At 47.2% G+C, this 20,948-nt stretch overlaps 1 protein-coding gene across 10 annotated transcripts in view; it reads left to right on the top strand.

Moving 5' to 3' along the window:
- FRMD4A (FERM domain containing 4A) overlaps positions 1-20,948 on the top strand; it is a gene marked incomplete at its 3' end in the record, with an annotated part of 767,390 nt that overhangs the window by 316,560 nt on the left and 429,882 nt on the right. The window contains exon 6 of one of the 10 annotated variants that reach the window (XM_079914371.1): positions 13,183-13,316. The exons of the other annotated variants lie outside the window; for them this stretch is intronic. Coding sequence (XP_079770497.1) covers positions 13,206-13,316 — 111 coding nt within the window. The 5' untranslated portion in view covers positions 13,183-13,205. The remainder of the gene's footprint in view (positions 1-13,182; positions 13,317-20,948) is intronic. 10 annotated transcript variants of the gene reach the window in all.

The raw sequence follows: 20,948 nt of genomic DNA, 5'->3' as shown, positions 1-20,948 counted from the left end.
CCTAGATTTTCAGGGTTCCAGCAGGTTTCAGTTACCTGGTCATATACTGATAATGGCCATGATAAGAGTCAATAGCTGGAAGATGAGTAGGGAGCTGCTCAAAATGGTAAACACTGCTTTGCTATCTACTGCGTTGTGGCCTGTTGTGTTGAATCGTATCACATTGTACTACTATTGGACCCACAGATCTTCAGAGGAAATGCCTGGCCTGCTTACCTCCTACACTATGTAGGAATCATTTCCTTCCTGTATCATTTCTGTCACATGATCAGCTAGCTGCCACATCCAACATAGTGGAGGAATGATGACAAAGAGAAGCGCTAACGTTTACCGAGCACTTTCCGTGAGCCGGCTTTTCAGCGTTCCCCACGTAGAACTCACTGAATCCTTACACTAGCTTTATGAGGTAGGGCCTGTTACCAGCCCCTTTACAGAGATGAGGACGTTGAGATGCAGACGTGTTCAGTCATTTGCTTAAGGCCACAGGGCCGGCAGACAGCAGAGCTCTTAACCACTAAGCCTTCTGCGCTGATGATTTCATTTCCAGATTGTATTGTTAGGAAAATGTGCTAAGGTTTATCTGAAATCTACCTTCGCCTGCCGAGATCCAGGGATCCTATTTTATCCTGTCAGAGTATAGAATAAGCTGGTTCCTCTTCCAAAGGAAAATGTTCCCAAACCGTTGTCAGGGAGCCCGCTCCATACTTCTAAGGAAGGCAAACACGCCTCCAGTTTTTTCAGGAGTTTTTTGTTTTTGGATCAGTTTCTGTCTCTGAGGCAACGTAGTGAGAGATTGAGAGCCTGTCTTCTGGGCCCAGGCAATGTAAGTTCAAGTCCCCATCCTGCCAGCCATTAGCTTTGTGACCCTGGACATGATGCTTAACCTCTCAGTGACTCAGTTTCCTCAGCTAGTAATAGTAACTATAATTTTTGAAGCTATAATTACTAAACTAATAATAAAATCAGCGAAAAAGCCTTGTCATAATGTTTACATTGTTTGTGTGTATAACACAGGGCCTAGCACAGGGCAGGTAGGTCTTAATGATTGCTGGAACCCGCCTCCTCAACCTGGGGAAAAACGTCTTAAGAGCAGCCCTCAGAACTGGACACAGATAGGATGAGACGCTGAGCGTCTCAATGACCTGTGTGTGGAACTCATTTTTTAAATCGGTGAGCGTTGGTTAATTGTATGTATTATCTCGATATGGGGAAGAGAAGGAGTGTGATCTGGGGGAGGTTTAGTAAGTGACTCTTCCAAAGTCACTCGGTAAATCAGTGGTAGAATTAGGATTACAAGTCCAGTTTCCTGTGGCTTTCTTGCTCACTTAGCAGTTCTCCTCTGTGGCTGTCACCTACCTTATGTGTGCTGTTTATGCTGCTTCCACTTGTCCTTGTGTGTGTGTGTTTGCTTTGTCTTTCTGCTTCAGTGTAAGCTTACTTCCGTTCACGGTAACACTATTCTCCAGGTCACCCCAGAAATGAACCTTGAAGTGACCTTGGATTCCTTTCTCTTCTTTGCCACCTACATCTCATCAACCACCGACAATCTCTCCAGGCCTCAGTAAAACGAAGGAGCAACATTAGATGGTTTCAAAACACCTTTCAGTTCTAAGAGTTTGTCTTGCTAAAGCTGGACAGTAGTTAAAGCAGTAAAAACAGATTTTCACCAGGAACTACTGCAATAGAGGAAAAGAGACCTAGGGGAAATGGAATAGGGCTACATTCTGAATACAGCATGGACAAGTGGGGATTTATAGCCAAGGAGCAGAGCGGGGATCCCTGGATAGAAAATTACTAAGAGGAGACTTCAGGGGTAAGGGATGATTCTGGCTAAAACAACTTGATAGGATTCTTGCTGAAGGAAGGCCTGGGTGATCAGACATCGCCTGAGGCATCTGAACAGATATTGACATGATCAGATGTCAAGCGTGGGTATTCTAAACCAACTTGACAGGATTCTTGCTACAGTTGGGTGATGCAGGCCCCACAAGGACACAAGGACGGACACTGAATGTCAAGGCCTGGAGGATTTAGAGGAGCCTGACTAGTGAAGGGGAGAGTCTGTCTCGGTTTCCGCGTCTTTGCCTCAACCCCATGATTGCCATCTCCAGAATTTCTCTTAAACCCACATCCTTCTCTGCAGTGTCCCATTCATCAGGCTTCATCACCCAACCCCAGAACCAAGCAGGGTATGAAACAGGTTAGGGTTTTCTCATTCCAAAGCTACTCCCCGCTCGACCCAAGGCTTGAGAGGTTGTCCCCTGTCTTTCAGGCTCAGAGGTGGCCATTTCGTCTATCAGAATAAATTCCCATATGGCACCCTGGCATGATAATACCCTTGTGAGTAACGCGAATTGTGCTGAGACAATTACCAAACGTGATAAAGCCACCGACAGCGATAGAAAAATGCTGTAAAGACACATTTACTGCCAGTGGGATGGTTTAGAGCACAAACCCATCAGAGTTTTGTGCTTTTCAGTCTGGGCAATGTAAATTGTGTGTGATGCCGATGAAAATTAATTATTTCTACTATTTGAAAGTTTCACCTAACACACCAGAGATTAAAAAGTAAAAAGGAGGGCTTCCCTGGTGGCGCAGTGGTTAAGAACCCGCCCACCAATGCAGGGGACATGGGTTCAAGCCCTGGTCCGGGAAAATCCCACATGCTGCGGAGCAACTAAGCCCGTGTGCCACAACTACTGAGCCTGCACTCTAGAGCCCGCGAGCCACAACTACTGAGCCCACGCGCCACAGATACAGAAGCTCGTGTGCCTAGAGCCCGTGCTCTGCGACAAGAGAAGCCACCGCAGTGAGAAGCCCGCACACTGCAACGAAGAGTAGCCCCCAGTCGCTGCAACTAGAGAAAGCCCGCGTGCAGCAACAAAGACCCAATGCAACCAAAAATAAAAAATAATAAATAAAAAAAAATTTTTTAAGTAAAAAGGAGGAAGAGAAATAAGAAAGAATTCTGTTGAGTTATTAGGCTCTTGTTTTCCCTCCTTTCTCTCCCCAACCCTGAGAACCAGTTCCCAGGGGAGTTTCTGTCCTTGTTCTCTGAAGGCACTAGTGACCGTGTGACCGAGTGCTGTCACTCCCAGGAGTAATGCTGATTTGCATTTACACAACCTAAAGTGAAATGAATGAACTTCCAGGGAAGAAATTTTGAATATCAGCCAGCCGGTGGGGAGGAATTGGGGACCCTCAAATCCTCCCCAGTAGCTTATAGGCGTCCGCGCTTCCACTACCATGTTACCCACACTTCCACATCTTTTCAGTGTTCACACTTTACTCCACCTCTTCCACACTCTCACCCTTTGTCCTCACTTAGTGAAAAGGGTACAGACACTCTACCTTGTGTTCCATTTTTATTGCACTAACAGCATGTACTTTGGCAGCCAGAAATGGCAGGAAGATCCAAGCTCAGATGTCTAGGAGGCTCAGGCTTTAATTCCACCCGTTAAAATACTCTCTGGCTTTAAGCACTTCTCCGTACCCTGTTCTCATTTCCTCTCATCTGGAAGGGAGGGTGTTGGGTTATATTATTGCTCAGAGGCTCTTCCAGGTTGGAAAGCCCCGACGCTAGTCATGGTTATCAGTGCTGGTTTTGGAGAGCTTATTGGACGCAGACTCTTCCAATCCACGTCCTAGAGCCAGGTTTCCAGTTAAGGGTGCACATCTCAGTGTTACTGCTTCTCTTAATTCTCTTAGGGTGTGGGATGGGTTTTTGACAGTATTTGTACTGGAAGAAGCAATCACCATGAGATTACAGCTTCTGAAGGGTCAGCATTTTACTAGGTCGTATCTTCTACTTAAATTGCTTGACAGTTTCCCTTAATAGCAGAGAGTACCCTTTACTTAGAAAACCCACGCTCAACAGTTTAGAGGAGGTCACCAGATCATGTGTATAAATGTTGCCCTCGTCTTGAATGACCATTATGGCATGACAGAGAGGAAGCATACTGAAGGGATTAATGGTGAGAAAGCTGGAACTTTCTGACAAAAACATCTTTCCTGTTAGTAGCACCTTTGTTTAAAAAACTCCTTTTCCATTCCTTATAATATCTATTATTGATCTTAATAAAAGACAGTCACCCAACTGTGTTTTTTTCATAAACCTTCCTTTGTGACGGCTGAGCCATCAGAGCAAATGTGCATTCTGTGATGTTTAAAGGGAAATGAGCTCTTTCAGTCGACCAGCCTTTGCTGAATATTCCATCACTGTGCCAGGCATCAGAGGATCCAAAGACACAAGAAGCTGGTAATGCTGGGAAATCTCACACACACACACACACACTCAAACCCCAAACTCGAAACCAGAAAGGCCACGTGGCGAGAAGTACTGGAGGGAAGAAAGTGGAAGCAACCAACCTGGATGTGAAAGTATCGAGGGAGGAAGCAATTCATCTTGTCTGGGGGTGGGGAGTGGGGAGGCCCGGGGTGATCCTCAAGGGAGGCGTTACAGGAATGGTAACCTCTAAGGTGAACTTTAAGGAGAAGTAGGATTTCAGTAGGTGGAGGGGCTGGAGATGGAGTTGTCGAGGAAGGCGTTATGGGCAAGAGGAACGGCTCCCGTATTAGTCAGGGTTCTCCAGGGAAATAAAACCAATAGGATGTGTGTGTACGTGTGCACACACACACACACACACACACACACACACACTCTTTATATGTATGTAAAGAGATGTATTATGAGGAATTGGCTCATGTGATTATGGAAGACAAGTCCCAAGATCTGTAGGGTGTGCCAGTGAGCTCTAGACTGGAGAGCCATACAGCTCCAGTCCAAAGACCGGCAGGCGTGAGACTCAGAGAGAGCCAGTGTTTCAGTTGTAGTCTGAAGGCAGGAAGAAAGCTGATGTCCCAATTTGAAGGCAGTCAACCAGGAATAATTCCCTCTTACTCGGGGCAGGGTCAGCCCTTTGTTCTATCCAGGCCTTCAACTGATTGGACGAGGCCCAGCCACATGGGGAGGGCAATCTGCTTTACTCGGTGTACCCATTTAAATGTTAATCTCATCCAAAAACACTCTCACAGTCACACCCAGAATAACGTTTGACCAAATATCTGGGTACCCTGTGGACCAGTAGTCAAGCTGACACTTAAAATTAATGGTCACAACCTGGGCAAAGGCAGAGCAGAGGGTAGATGCTCTGTGTGTTTCAGGATGAGTCCCCGACATGAGAATGGGCAGGAGGTGATGAGCGATGAGGCTGAATAGGTTGTACAAGGTCCCATGGTGAAGAGGCTTAGGTGCCCTGCTCTCTGGACCTCTTTTACTTACTTGTAAAATGTGATAAAAACGCTTCCCTCACAGTTGCTGTGAGATTTAAGTGCAATTCCTGCAGCGGCTTCTGCGGTGGCTGGCATATTCTGGGAGCTCAAAAACGCTCATACCTTCCCTTGCATCTTCTGAGTGGGGACTTGTCACGGCTCCTTGTCTACCTATTCCTGGGTACAGGCTCCTGATAAAATATCAGATCATCACTGTCTCTAAGCTCAGAAAACGTGTCCAATCTTCATCTCCTCGAAATCTTCCCTCTCTCTGGAGTGTCTTCTTACCAGTGCCTGTCTCTGCCCACCAAGGCTAGCACCTTTGAACAGATGCCCCTTTGGGACAGACTGCCACATCCTCCCTTTGTGGCTGAGTCTCTTGTGTCCTTGGGGGTGTGCTGGCCAGTCACTTGCCATTCTGTGTTTCAGTATTTTAACAAGTAGAGGTTGTATTAGGTGAATATCATGGCTGCTCGTAAGTAGGTTAAAATTACTAGGCCTCCAACTTTCTACTGGTGCTCCCTCGTCCCAGCAGCATTAGGAAGATAATAAAGCAGGTTGGATTTATTTATTTTGCTATCACTGTCATCAAACACTTACTGCATTACCAGAACTAGATCATTATCTTACGGAGAAAGATGAGCCACTTACAAGGCTGTAGAGAGTCCTTTGCACGAGACACTGTTGGCTTCAGCTGCTTTGTTCTGCCCACCATATTGTGAAATCCTGGAGAACAAAGGAATATCTTGGGTACCTTGGTGTTGCCAACACTGAACACTGGGCTAGGCGTGTAGAAAGTTTGTGAATGAATAAACAAGCCTATTCTTTGGTGTTTTTTTTTTTTTTTTTTGGTTAATCATTTCATTTCACTAAGATGATAAACACAGGAAAAGATAATTTAGGAGAGAAGAAGTGGATTCGTTTGGGGATGTGTTGAGATTGACAGGTGTCTGTGTGTAATCTTAACTGCTGATCTTGTCCAGACTATTATTTCTTACCCATAATCTTACTGTACCTTCACCACATCAATTTCCTCCAGATCTTTTCTTCATACAGAAGTCAGCCTGATGTTTATAAAAGCAATTCCAAATATATTCCTCTGCTTGATACTTGATAGCTTTTTTATTGAAGTCTAGTTGATTTACAATGTTCTGTTGATTTTTGCTGTACCGCAAAGTGATTCAGTTACACATATGTATACTTTCTTTTTTTAAAATATTATTTTCCATTATGGCTTATCATAGGGTACTGGATATAGTTCTCTGTGCTATACGGGAGGACCTTGTTGTTTATCCATTCTATATATAATAGTTTGCATCTGTTAATCCCAAACTCCCAATCCATCCCTCCCCCAACCCCCTTCCCCTTGTCAATCGCAAGTCTGTTCTCTATGTCCATGAGTCTGTTTCTTAAACAAGCTTATTCTTGATCCCTTTAGCATCCAGAGCTAGTTGAAAACTCAGTGACCCACTTTCCCTTCCTATTCAGTGAGTATGTTGGTCACATTTTGGTCTCTCGGCTTACCTGCCGGGGTGCTGAAGTGCTCTTTCTGCCTAACAATAACTTCATATCGTGAAGAGGCTGCTCACACCTGCTGACTGGCTGGGTGAGTGCAGAACAACTCTGTTCAAAAATTTTGGTGTGCCCAGCCCCGAAATGCTCCCCAGGGCAAAAGGACTTGGGGCTTAAATAATCCCATAAGAGAAGGAAAAGAGGCAGGAATGAAGTAGGTTCAGATAGGGTGAAAACAAAATTAGAGAACAGAGGAAGGAGGGCAGCAGAACACTCTTTCATATTCAGAGGTGGAGAAAATATATAAGCCGTCGGCAGCTAACGAGAAGAGAGATGATCAGCGGTAGGCGAGGAAGCTGGGGCGGGGGACGGGGAGAGCTGGGGACCACATCTTGGAGCTGTTTCTATGCAGTGAGAGTAGGTTTTCCTGGGCTACGTGGCACGAATTCTTATCATGTCTCCCTACTCATCTCCACTCAACTTCAATCACTTCACTCGTATTAGGCAAACAACTTCTTAACGTCAAAATCAGTGTGTGCTGATGGCTCTGGAGGTGCAGGGGAAAATTCAAAGGGTGGGAGTTTCAGTGGGAGAGGAAGAAAGAGAGAAAGATGCCAAACCAACTCAAAGGTTCCGTTCAGTCAAACCCAACACCTTTTTGTCACTTGTCGTTGCTTCAAAACACACACGTTCCCAGGTAGAATTGAAAGCCCGGCTCAGATAGCCGGATGTGCGTGCAGATAGACTGCAAATCTGGTTTCACAGTCACGGTGCCTCTTTCCATTGGGGAAGGGGCATTATTCCTATAGAGGAAGATGATTTTTCATGAATTCAGGGTCAAGTTATACTCGTTCCCTTCCAGTGGAAGAAAAACAAAGCAGAAGTCGTGAGACCCTCCTTATAGGAGTCACCTAAGGAAAATTCCTCCGTGTGTGGTGGCTTTCAGGAGGTCAGAATAGCAAGACCCTTGGAGGCTTCACCTGACGAATAGCGTGGCTCTCGTTGAGTTGGAATCCTTGGCAAGTGCTGAATCAAGGTGGGAACGACGTCACGGGGAGGTCACCTTTAGGGAGGGGATAAGATAGGTGCATGCACGGGAACGTCACTGCGATTTGGCATTGCTTCCTGGCAGTGCTCTTACACGTCTGCAGAATGCATAAAACTAATTATGAACACTTAAAACCTGTGCTTCCTAGAGATTAGTTAAGATGATAAGAAAACTTTGAGCAACCTGGCTAGAAAGGGCAGTGAAAGGCCCAGGGCTGCCCTTGATGAAGATGGGAAGCCAAGTTAGGGAGGACCCAGGGTATGTTCTCAATGGGTTGAGCATTGAGAATTCACCTCTTGACCGTGCACCTCTGAGCACTTGAAAAAGTGAATCAGAAAGCTGAATCCTCAGTTCAGTACTGCTCTTGTACTGAGCACTTGCCTTCTTATTTAAACTTTTTTTCTATGGAAATAGAAGGGCAGGTTACCTGTGCAGCCTCTAGTCCTAAAACAAAATAGTGCCTCAAAAACTCTTTGATTTCCCTTCTATGGAACTGTCAAGGGCATTGTATGCTGAGCCTTGATGAGAGGGTTTGTGACCGTGTGTTTCTAAACTTAGTCGAGTCCTCAGTAATCCTTCTCTTTGTTAAAATCTCCCTTGTCAGCAGCCAGACGGGTAGTGAATATTTTCCCCCATTACCTTAGTCTCCATCACTCTCTCCACCTCGTTCATCTTTCCATCTCTCTGATTGTCCTTCCATTCATCCATCCACCACCCATCTATGTATGCTTTCCAAAGCTCATTGAAATCAAAAAAGAGTTCAAGACATCTTGCAAAAGACATGCTTTATAGCAGAAAAGTAACAAAGAGAAATACAAAGGAAAAATGGTCACAGGAAACCGAAGGCTGTTAGTCTTCATTTACTGGAAGTCTTGTAGAAATTATCAAACGGTAAATTACCGCTGTGGCTCTAAGTTTGCTAGTGGTCACAGCAAGTAGAAGAAATCAGCCTGTCCCAAGACTCACAGGTCATATCAGATGCTAAAGAGAAACAGGTCCTTCAAACCTCACCTCATCTTCCCCTCTCTCTGCCCATCACCACGTGCTCCTAACAAACTATTTTCCCATCTGAATTTACCTTGTGTGGGACTAACTTTTAATACTAGAGGTGGAGAAAGAGGGAGGCCCTTTGTCCACTAAATGATGGGCTTTTTCCAGAGAATACAACATCACAAGATATGGGCAGTAAGTAAGCATGATTTAAAGCCGACTCCCATTCTCCAAGCAGGGAAGAAAGGTCCTAGCTGAGCAGGGGAGGAAAGGATTGTGTGCCCACCTCTCTGCATGGGATGCAGCACACAGGAGGGAGTGAATGTTTGGGAGTGGATCCCCAGAAGAGCTGTGTCCTTATTCCTCCAGCAGGAGAAGGACCAGGACATCTGCCAGCTGGGCCTCGGCAGCGGCTGGATGGGGTCCTGCTGGCTCAGGCGGTCCCCCAGCCATGGCTACCACACTCTCCCTACATGGTCCCTGGTCCTGTTGCCTGTTGGGACGGCCAAGCGTCTAGAGACCGTGCTGCCCGGGCAGGAGGGACCCACAAATGCTTTGAAAATATATGGCCAGACGCCCGCCTCACTTTTACATTCTCCAACATTGCTTTAGCACCTAAAATCAAACTCGGTTATTCACTCAATCTTCACATGCCATCTTTATCATTAAAGCCTAGAGGCTTTTACAAAGTGCGGTTTGCTTGGCCCCAAATAGCCATGTCCCTAAGACCCCTTAGCAAGGTATGATCCTTTCCTGCTAATTCGACATCTATCGATTCTGTCATAGGCTGGATTGAAATCACTTGTTCCTTCCACAGCCAAACTTCTGAACCAAATCTTTGAAAGTTTGGTCAGAATTCACTTACTCAGATTTCGCTGAGATTTTCCCTCCTTCTTATTCTGATCTTGCTGATGAGGACACAGCAAGATAAAATAGGACTAGCTATTCGTAAATTAAATAATCGGGACTGCTGCCGTGTCTTTAGAATTCTGATGGTACAAGAAAATACAGTTGCTGTCAAGGACCTACTGTAGAGCACGGGGAACTATATTCAATATCTTGCTATAACCTATAGATGGATTCTTATTCTATGGATAAGAATCTGAAAAAGGATATTTTATATATATATATATATATATATATGACTGAATCACTTTGCTGTACACCTAAAACACTGTAAATCAACTATACTTCAATTTTAAAAAAAGAGAAAAAAGAAAATACAATTGTTGAATCTATTGAAAACCATGATAGGGGCTCAACCCCTGTTCAGCAGGTCACAGTGAGGCCAGACCACACCTGTGTCAGAGTAAGACTCATTTCCCTCCACCCATGATGTGACTCACAGAGGCAGGACTGGGCTGGTGACACATCTCTCTGGTGGTTTCCCATGATGGCCATGGTGTGTCCTGGTCCTGCCGTGTGCAAAGAAAACTCCAACATCAAATGGAAGGTTTTAAATGAGAGGAAGGGGGGATGGTGGAAAATACTCAAGACCCAGCTGTCCTACTCAACTCGGGCTGTTATCCCACATTATCATAGACCCAGTGGCTTCAACAAGAAACATTTATTTCTCACAGTTCTGGAGGCTGGGAGGTCCAAGATCGAGGTGCGGGCAGGTTCAGTTCCCTTACGGGTTTGCACATGGTTGCTTTCTTACTATGTCCTCACGTGGCCTTTCCTTGGTGTGTGCATGCAGGGAAGAAGAGACAGAGACAGACAGAGATCTTTTGTGTCTCGTCCTCTTTTTATAAGGATGTTACTCCCATCATGGGGACCGCTCATGACCTAATCTAACCCTAACCATTTCCCAGAGGCCCCATCTCCAAATCCCATCACATTGGGGATGAGGGCTTCAACACAGGAATTTGAGGAGGACACAGACATTCAGTCCATAGCACCAGCTGTCCCTGTCTTCATCCTCCTTTCGCGTTCCAGAAGGTTCCGCGAACCTCCCAAACTCCCAGGTGTCTATGGGGTAGCTCGTAGGCAGCAGGGTCAGTGTGGCTGGTGACAGTCAAAGACATTAGGAGGTGAAAGCTTCCTGCCGTCTGCTCCTGCAAGCCCTTGACAACCTCCCCATCCTCAGCACACATGCTCTCCTCTCCTTTTCCTTCAATATTTCTCCGTCTGGTTGGTTGGCAACTTAGAAAGGCAAGCGTGACTCCCTGGGAACTCCCGCCTGATCATGTATGTGTATGTCTTCTGCCCCATTGGTCAGGGATAAGACATTGGAGATTGCCTGTATGCCTGCAGGTCAGAGGGTGACTGCCAGCAGAGCAGGGGCTTGGGATGGGAGTACAGAGGTGGGGTGTTTTGATCAAGAGTGAAGAGGTAATTATAGTGGTCACAGCAACAGGACAGAGGTCCATGATTTCAGCAGCCCAGCTCCCAGCCCTGACAGCATGGTGCAGTCTTTGCAGGAAAGGAAGAACAGGGCTTCCTGGGTCGGCAACGTGCAGAAAATGATCCCATCCATCTAGGGGCACTGTGTCTTGTGTGTCTGTCTCTCCTGAGCCAAGATCTTAAAATGTATTTTCGTCTATGCCCAGATTTCTTGTAACGGCCTGGCAAATGGGTCAGAAGCTTCAGATGAAAGCCTCAGGCATTTGATACAGGAGCCGAAGGAGCCACACAGCTGAGCCACAGACACTTAACTGAGTCACTCTGTTTTCTTCGTGGGTTGGATCTTTGTCTTGTCCAACAATCTCCAGGATGGTCACACTTAACTGGATTTCACCATCAAGCCTGAGTATTGAAGCAGGGTGTCCCAGGACAGACACCAGATAGAAGAGACAGCAGGGTGGCAGGAGAGCAGTAGCTCGGATGAACTAACTAAGCATCTAGAAGCTTCCCTTTCCTTCTCCCGCCTCCCGCCTCCTATCCACTGTCGGGGTCCCTCAGCGCTTCCACATCACCTTACCCTCCTCTCTCTCTGGTGGTTTTGCCAGTCCTGGTGTTTCGTGTATGGCGTAATTAGAGGAGAGATTTGTGAACTCTGCAATTCATTGTTTCCTTTGTTCTAGCAAAAGTATGATTTGGGGATTTGTGTGGTTCAACTCCATACTACAAACGCTGCAGTTCGGTGCTTGTGGTGTAACAGGCCAATTATAGGGGAGCTGTGGAGAAAGTATGCGAGAATTTAACACTGTCTGGTGCAGCTAACCTTTTCCGAAAGAACAACAGACCCGTACCTCTCCAGGTAACAGACATACAAACCAAAGATGCTAGGTTCCACCTGGGCACGTTAACCTCAGACCGAAGCTTGAGCTCCAGTCTGGGATCTAGCTGGGATGTCCTGCTGGACAGTTTAGGAGATGCGGAGGCGTAATCTCAGGCTAAATAAATTTCGAAGCCTCCTGGGAGCCTGGTGTTAGGAGTTTTGAGATAAGTATATAAAGCTTTATTTCCTGTGTCAGTAAAGGTACACATGTCTACAGATGGATGCGTGCAGGTGTGTTGCAATGCTAATGCCTAAGTGGTGTAGCTTAGATACAGATGTTTAGGTGTGTGATCATCACATTGTTTTTCAAAAGTGAATGAGAAACTACAGTATGAGTCCTGTGTTAGGTGTCACTTAGCAGTGTTATCAAACATTGCAATAAACCCTAAGGCGAAAACGTAAGAACATTGACAGTGGCAAGTGAAACAGACAAAGGTTTCCAGTTTGGTGGAGGACAAAGGTCTCTGAATATAGTAGAGACAAGAATGGGAGACATGTGGGCGTGTGTGGGGGGGAAAGAAGTGTCGTGACAGCAAAGGGAGGCGTGCTCCCTCCATCTGTGACTGTTGCCTGGGACTCGGGAAAGGAAATCTTGGGCGGGGAGGAAGCATGGTGGGTCCACAAGGCAAGGAAACAGCCTGAGTCCAACGGTAGGACCACAGCCCATGGAGGCTGGCAAGGAGGACAACCCCGGGGAACCAGGAGAACAGAGGGGGCATGCTGCAACATGGAAGGAGCTGGAAGGATCGTCTACCCAAAGCTTCAGCTAAGTGCCCGCAAGATAGAAAATCTGGCAGTGTGTGGGCAAAGAGGATTGACAACTTCAAAGGCCAACCACTGACTTCTTGTTGCTTCATGTTAATTAAAACTGTTAAGGGCTTCCCTGGTGGCACAGTGGTTGAGAGTCCGCCTGCCGATGCAGGGGACACAGGTTCGTGCCCCAGTCCGGGAAGATCCCACATGCCGCAGAGCGGCTGGGCCCATGAGCCATGGCCGCTGAGCCTGCGCGTCCAGAGCCTGTGCTCCGCAATGGGAGAGACCACAGCAGTGACAGGCCTGCGTACTGCAAAAAGCAAACAAACAAAAGAAAACCCTGTTAATATCACCCAACAGTAAGACTTCCTGTCTCGTATTTCAGATATTTCCCAACAACCCTGAAAGATGAGGGAAAAGGAGCCGGTCAGCTCAGCAGTGGCACACAGGACGAATTACCTAGGGCAATGCATGCGTGGCCCCGCTGGCAGATGGCTTAGAAGGGACCCTTCCTCCCAGGTTGGTGGTCTGCGGGTGGATGCCTCTGTTTCCAGGGGCTGGCCTCCTGCCCAGCAGGTGGGCTGCCTGGGAACTCTCTTTCCTAGCAGGGCGCTACCTAAAGTCAGTGCTAATTCCACTGTGGTATTGACCCTCTCTGCAACCTCGAGCTGGTTTTTAAATTGCTGATTCCAAATTGCTTCTACCGTTCACATATATCTCGGAGTAGTAATGGTATTTTTATAAATTATGGGTGATTTTTAATCAGTTAGCAACCCTGAGACTCTTAGAGGAACTGTTTTTGTTTGGTCTTTTCCTGATTTAAGTCAAATGATCAAAGGGAAAAATGTCTCTGTGCTTTGGTTCCTTGAATTATTAACTAGATAGACTGTAATAAGATGCTTCACTCCCATTCACAGTGGTGGAAAAGAGAGAAAGGTTAAAGGCTATTGGGGTGAGGCTGCTATCAATGGAAAGGTCCATGCATATAAGGAAAAGCAGGGCTTTGAAGAGGAGGTAGGGGCAGGAAGCATGTTATTTGGGTGATAACGCCCGTACTGTTGATATTCAAACTTGCAAAGGAAGCTTATTTTCTCAGCTAGAAAATAAGCAGCGTACCTTCCATTCACGTACCGGGCACTTTGGGTGATGATGATGACAACGATGGTGGTGGTGATGGTGGTGATAATGATGGTGATGATGATGGTGATGGGGATGATGGTAGCAATTGATATGCATATACAGGCAGACCTCACTTTATTGTGCTTCGCTTTATTGCATTTTTTTTTTTTACAAATCAAAGGTTTGAGGCAACCCTGCATCGAGCAAGTCTGTCGGCACCATTTTTCTAAGAGCATTTGCTCACTTTGCGTCTCTGTGTTACATCTTGGTAATTCTCGCAATATTTCAAACTTTTTCATTATTATTGTATCTGTTGATCTGTGATCTTTGATGTCACTACTACAACTGACTGAAGGCTCAGATGATGGTTAACATTTTTTAGCAAGAAAGGGTTTTTTAACTAAGGTACATACATTGTTTCTTTAGACATGATGCTATTGCACAGTAGAGTGTAGACATAACTTTTATAGGCACTGGGAAGCCAAAAAGTTGTGTGACTCGCTTTATTGCAGTGATCTGGAACCAAACCCGCAATATCGGAGTCAGCATGCCTGTAGTGCTTTACAATCTACAAAGTCATCACAGGCTTTTTCTCATCACACAACTAGGACACCCATCTGCGTAATGTATGGGACACTGAGTCAGGAGGCAGAAAACCTTAGACCCTAGATTTGCTCAGCTACCATATTCAAAGCCAGGTACCAACCAGCACATTTATTTTATTTTTACAGGGAAAACATACCAAAATTTGCATGAGATTTGAGTGCCTAGGATTCTTGGAATATAATGATTGTGCAAATGGTGTTTGCCCTCAATAGTGTCACATTCGAGTAGAGGGAAGAATCACATGTGCCTGTCACTCTCCAAGAAGCAAAAGATAAGAAGTGATAGGAAAAGTGGTCCAGCGTTTAAAAGTGAGCTCAGAGGAAGTGAGATGGCCGGAGGTCATTGAAGAAGGCTTTCTGGAGATGGAATTTGAATTGGTGTTTGGAGGATGGGTTGGATTTCAGTAGGAGGTGGACCAAAGTTATTTTGGGGAGAGAAAATGTCTTGAGCAATGACATAGAAGAGATAAATGTGAACATGTCAAGGGAGTAATGAGTGATCCACTTGGGATACAGCAGAGGACACAGGAAAGAGGGTTCTGAGTTAAAAGACTGAAGAGGTAGGTAACTGGTCCAATTGTGAAGGGTCTTAGAGGCAGAGACGGATACTGTCATCATCTCATTACACAGGTGAGAAAATTGTGGCACAGAGAGGACAGGATCTTGGCAGTCTCGCTCCAGAAGCCGTCCTCTTAGATAGCGCATGACAGGGCTTCTAGTCGGGATGCTCTAAAACCCGCTGCATCTTCAGCTTCCCCGGAGTGTGGTGAGGCCTCCCCTCTGCCTCACAGGGCAGAGGGATCAACGTCACTTATTGTGCTTTGGGTTGCAAGCAACAGACCCCAACTCAAACCAATCAAAGGGCAATGGATGACCTCACAGAGCACACGTCCCGAGGTCAGGCAAGAGCCATCGCTGGTCAGTGCAGCAGCTGAACAGGGACATCCAGAACATGCTGGTCCCCGCCCCTCTGGCTCCAGCCTGTGGGTCAGCTTCCACCGATGGCTGAGCTCTCTCCACCCCCTGCCTACTTACCTCCCGAGTCTCAGCTCGATTACCGCCTCTCCAGGGCAGGCTTTCTGACTCCCTCACGCCGTCCCTTCACTTCCAGGGCTCCTGCAGTGCACGTGGGTCTCCTCCTCAAAGCAGGGCTGCACTTTCTCTTGTTATGTGACCCTGTCATTAGTGGCAGCCCTTCCTGTTAGACTCCAAGCCCGGTGAGGGAAGGGGCTCTGTGCATGTCTTGTTCACTCTCGGGTTCCTAGTGCCTGCCACTCAAATACTTGTCAAGTGAGTAAGTGGCAGCCCTGCCTGGGACCTGGGAGCCCAAGGACTACGATAAATGCGTAATATGGCAAATTACTCATTTGGATTTATTCTTCCGTAATGCCTTTCCCCTGAGGCAAATTACTATTGCTTTCTTCCCCAAGAAGCACTTTCCTTTTTCTCCTTCCTATGAAACCCACTTCTATTTTGATAGCCACACAGTGCCCTGTTCCAGGAGGAGATTCTGCTGATTCTGCCACCCTGGGGTATTTCTCTGGCAACTGCTATAGGCCCAGGAGTGACCCATGTCCTAAGCTGCCCAGACTGAAGGAAAGGACATATTTTTGGAGGTAAACGAGGCTGCCTGTTGGCTCAGCTGATGCTGGTGGTCATTTTGTGGCCAAGGTAGTGCTAGTGGAGTTGGAAAAAAATGGAGAGAAATTTAGTAGGTAAAAATGAACAGAACTTGGTGAAATTTGGGGACATAAGGAGTGAGGGAGAAGGTGGTCATAAAGACCCCTCATTTTCTGGCTTGGACCACTGGGTGATAGATAAGGGTTCCAGTCACTGGCTTGGGCCACTAGGTGGATGAATGGAGATTCCAATCACTGGGATAGAAAACACTGGAAAAAAAAAGACTCATCCAGGCCAGATTTTCGTGCACTGCTCCGTAATCGGGTCCGTAAATTAAAGTAAGTCCTAATTCATCTCCTCCTCTGGTTTGCTTCCGTTGTACCGTGTCTGGCCCCCTGTTGACCTGTTTATTAAGTTCTCCTTGTATCAGACTTATTTACTAATGTTTGCATTTCTTCGTTGGACGACCCTGAGAGCTTCAAGATAACAGGAGACGTGCACTCCCTCGTGTGTGTGTGTGTGTGTGTGTGTGTGTATGTGTGAGACGCGTTCCCCACAGCAGATGATTGCTTTGTCCACAGTCGTGGTAGATAAGTATTGGCTTGATAGAGCTGGGCTGTAGCTTTGCGAGGGTCAGACAGCCACGCTTTGGTGGACGAGCTGCATTCTAACCTTGGAGCTGACAGAACGCCCGCCTCATCATCTCCCCTCACTCCTGACTGTGCCTTTAGCTGTTGCGTTTTTGAAGAGTTCATCCTGCAAGCTTCTCCGAAGTGCACATGGACCTTTGCCAGCCTCGGGCTGTTGGCAGGGTGGCCATGTTTTTGAACGTCCTGGAAGGAAGCTCGCCGCCCTTTTGTCTTTGGAAGGTAGAGGTACAGGCCCCTCCCTGTTCTTATGAGTAAGTTTGCAATTATTTTGGCAGATCTAAAATAATATTTCAGAGGCAGTGGAGAAGCATCTGGGGGACATTACTTATAATTGCTTAATATTATTATCACATTTGCTTACAAGAAAAGAGCGGCAACCTGCCATCCATCAAGGGAGGGCATATTCACAGGCGCGGATCACGGTGCTTGCTTTGGAATGTCATGGCAACCGTCCCACAGTCCGGACTTGATGACTTCCTGCTGCATTCTCGGTCGTAGCTGAGTTGCTTCATTAACTTTACTTTCTTTAACCTCATTTGTAAAAGGAAGCTGGAAAACAGCCCTACACAGGGCTTCATGATCCTCTGCTCTGAAAAACTGATGTTACAAAACAAAGTAGAATCTCTCCTTTCTACCTTCTCCAAATACAGACTATAATTGTACTCAGAGGCTCATGGGTCCTGCTGTAGCCACCAAGGAAGGACTCACCCAGAGGGGAAAGGAAATTACACACTATCCAAACCTGTCTTTTTACAGGTGAGAAGAATGGTATCAGGAAAGGTGCACTCCCAGCAGTGGATAGAGTCCTGTGTGGTGGTCAGGCACCCTTGGGTTAAAATCCCGGCTCCATCACTTACTACCTAGTTAGTTCCTTACCTCTGCCAGAGCCTCGTTTTTCTCCTCTGTGAAATGGGGGATTGTAACACCTGCCTGGGAGCACCTATTGTGAGAATCCCAGATCAAGCAACCATCATGCTACCTGGTACAGAGCAAGGGTTTGGTACCTGGGTACTGAAATTATTCTGTCTATAGTCACAAAAGGAGGTGGCGGGAAAGCTGGAACTCAGCTTCTCATGTCTCCTGAGTCTGGCCTGATTCGACCACACCACTCTGCTTGAGTCAGGAGGCCTTGGAGTCGGGGCGCTGACAGTATCTGCTCATCAAGAGTTTCCCTTATTTCGAACCCAGAGACTAGTGCTGTCCAGTTGCAGGGGATCCCGGTGTGGGTGGGTAAGCTTTTGGTCGAATGCTTGCCCTAAGCCCCGCTCTCTATAGCATCATACAGAACCCTCTGCATTCTCCTAGGGGACGTGGGGAGAATACGTGGCTGTACAGGGAGTTGCCAATAACATGGCCAGTCCCAGTCTGAAAGACTCGGGGGCTGCCTACACAAAGAAGACGACCAGTCCACTCAGATCCAAGTGACCACTGGGCACAGAGGTGAGGACAGCAAGCTACTCAAAGGAGTCACAACGATGGTGGATGTTCACACTTCAACATCGACTCCAAGACAGCATAGTAGCCTCTCTCCTAGGACTGGAGCCAAGCACATCAGAGGTCTTGAAGGTTCTGAGAGGGAAATGGGATTTCTAGGAGACAGAAGGCTTTTCTGTTGAAGAAAGGCTGTATGTGGAGTGTGATTAAGAAAATAGGCCCAGGGTCCCTTCACAGCCAGAAGGAAAGATGGGGGATCCCGGTGGGGTGGCCCTAGACCTAGAGAGGAGCCTGACCCTTCCGGTTTTCTTATGCAGGGAGAGGACAGGGGGCCCTCCAGTCCTGTGCGTTTTGCCTTTGTTTTCACAAAGTTATCCTTCCAGTTGGTAAGAGAAATGGAACTGGAGACAGTTGCTAGAAGGTTAGGCCGGAGACCCAAAGATGCTGGCAAGAAGGAAAACTTCCGGAGCAGAGGTGGAATGGGGGGGCACCCCGGTAACACGCTGGTGTGAAGCTGCCGGCTCTCAGCCTATGGGGAACGTGACCACAGAGTCGATCCAGCTGATTGCCCACCTCGGCGTGGCGGGGCCATGAGAGCTTTGATCTGCCTGAGGTCAGGTTTGTGAGTAATTTCAGCAGCAGCTACCTTTTGGGCCATGCAATGCTCTATGTTCACTTTCCCATTTAATCCTCACTACATCCCTATGAAGCAAGTACTTTGATTCCCCTTTAACAGATGGAAACAACGAGGCTTAGAGAGGTTAAGTAATTTGCCTGGGGACAGCGTTGGTAGGTAGATGAGCGGGACTAGAGCCCAGCTTTCTCGCCGTCCGATGCACACACTCGCAGGCTTAATCGTGTAGCAGTAGAGCCGCTCTGTGCCAGGCACACGCTTTCTCTGTGTTAACGTAACGCTGACATCCACCTTGTAAGGTCAGTACTGCGGCTAACCTCGTCTCCATTTAACTGATGGGGAAACTGAGGCACCAGGAGGCTAAGTGATTAGCTCCAGGTTGCACAGCTAACGGGTGGCAGGGCCGGGGGAAGAGCCAGCTGGAACGGGTCCCACATGCTCTCCGTTAGCTGTGAAGCTAGTGGCTCTCGATGTCTGGTCCCCGGAACCGCGGCACAGACATCACTCAGAACTTGTTAGAAATGCAGATTCTCAGGCCTCACCCCAGAATCAAGGCCCCCAGCCATCTGGCCCTGCCCACTCACACCTGCAGCTGGTTTCGCTCCAGTTCACAGGTGATGGTCGCTTAAATTCTTGCTCCTCCAAGCGTGGTCTGTGAACAAGTCATGTTCACATCAGCTGCGGGGGCTAGTTAGCACTGCAGGGCTCCACCCAGTTCTCCTGAATCAGAAGCTGCGTTTTAACAAGATCCCCAGGTGATTTATATGCAAGGTAAAGGTTGAGAGGCACTGACCTATAACAGATGAGGTCACGCCCGCAAGACCACCCTCTGATCTTGCTGCTTTGGAGACAAGGAAGAGAGGGGAGCTGGAGGGACAGCAGCCAGGAGACGTGGTCCTTGCCTAGGATACTTGTGTGCTGTTAAGGTAGCAGTAGCTGCTGTAGCAAGTAAATGAAGTCTCCGTGAATTTACAATAAGTATTTCTCATTTGTGTAGAATCTAATCAGAGGGGAGGGCTCTGCTCCCAGTAAACTGGAAGTGAAGCCCATGACTTCCGCTAGAACTCCATGGCTACCTCTAAGCGTAAGGGAAGGTGGAAGACGTGGTCAGGCTGTGTGCTCAGGAAGAAGCTTTAGTGAATAGCCAGCAGTCCCCACCCTAGTTCAAAGGGAACTTTTAGCTCTCAACTGTTCATTTCTTCATTCAGTGAATGAATAAATGCATGAATGGTACTGAATAATGAATACAATTCATGTATGCACCATTCACTCATTTATTGATTCAACAAACATGTGTTAATGTCTGGTATATGGAGGGACCTAGAATAACAGGGGAATGGAACCGTTCCTTCTTGCCGAGAACTCAGCATCCAAAGGGGAAGATGAGCAGCCCAGTGACTGGAGACCGTGGACATGAGTAAGCAGGAGTGCTCTGGGAACCCAGAGACTATGGGCACAGGCAGGGATATCAGGGAAGGCTTCCTGGAGGAAGTGACACTGAACTGAGTTTAGACATATGGAAAGATAAACAAGGCAAAGAGTGAAGTCTGAAGACCCAAGACTGCAGTGCAAGCAGCCTGTGCGGAGTCGTGGAGGAGCTCAAGTTTGGGAAACTGAGATGTTGGTCGGCTGGATGATGGTTTCGGGGAAGGATGAGGGATCTAGGGGAAGACAATTCAGAAGGGCTGAGTGGCCTTTCTCCTGGAAGGTGGGAAAAGGTGTACCTGCGGTCTGGCCCGGGCTGGCAGGAAAAGATGCCAAAGGTTCTGACCACACACTTGCATGTCACTCTCATGCCTAGTCACCTGGAAAACACACACACACACACACACACACACACACACACACACACACACACACACACACACACACAAATGAGCTTCCTCCCTAAAATGCCCCTTTCTAACTCTGCAAGAATGGAGGTACAAACTGCTTTAAATTACCGCATATTTGATAGTCCTGGCACAGCTGTCACCTCTCTCACCCTGGGGAACGCATTACTGAAGGAGGGACGTGCAGATTTAACCTGTTCCCTTGGTCTTGGGTAGTCCTGGGTTTTCAGAACAGCCAGAAACCATATCTCCACCAA

This window comes from Stenella coeruleoalba, assembly GCF_951394435.1.
Source record: "Stenella coeruleoalba genome assembly, chromosome: 2".
NCBI lineage: Eukaryota > Metazoa > Chordata > Mammalia > Artiodactyla > Delphinidae > Stenella > Stenella coeruleoalba.
This window is presented reverse-complemented; position numbering and strand designations above follow the sequence as displayed.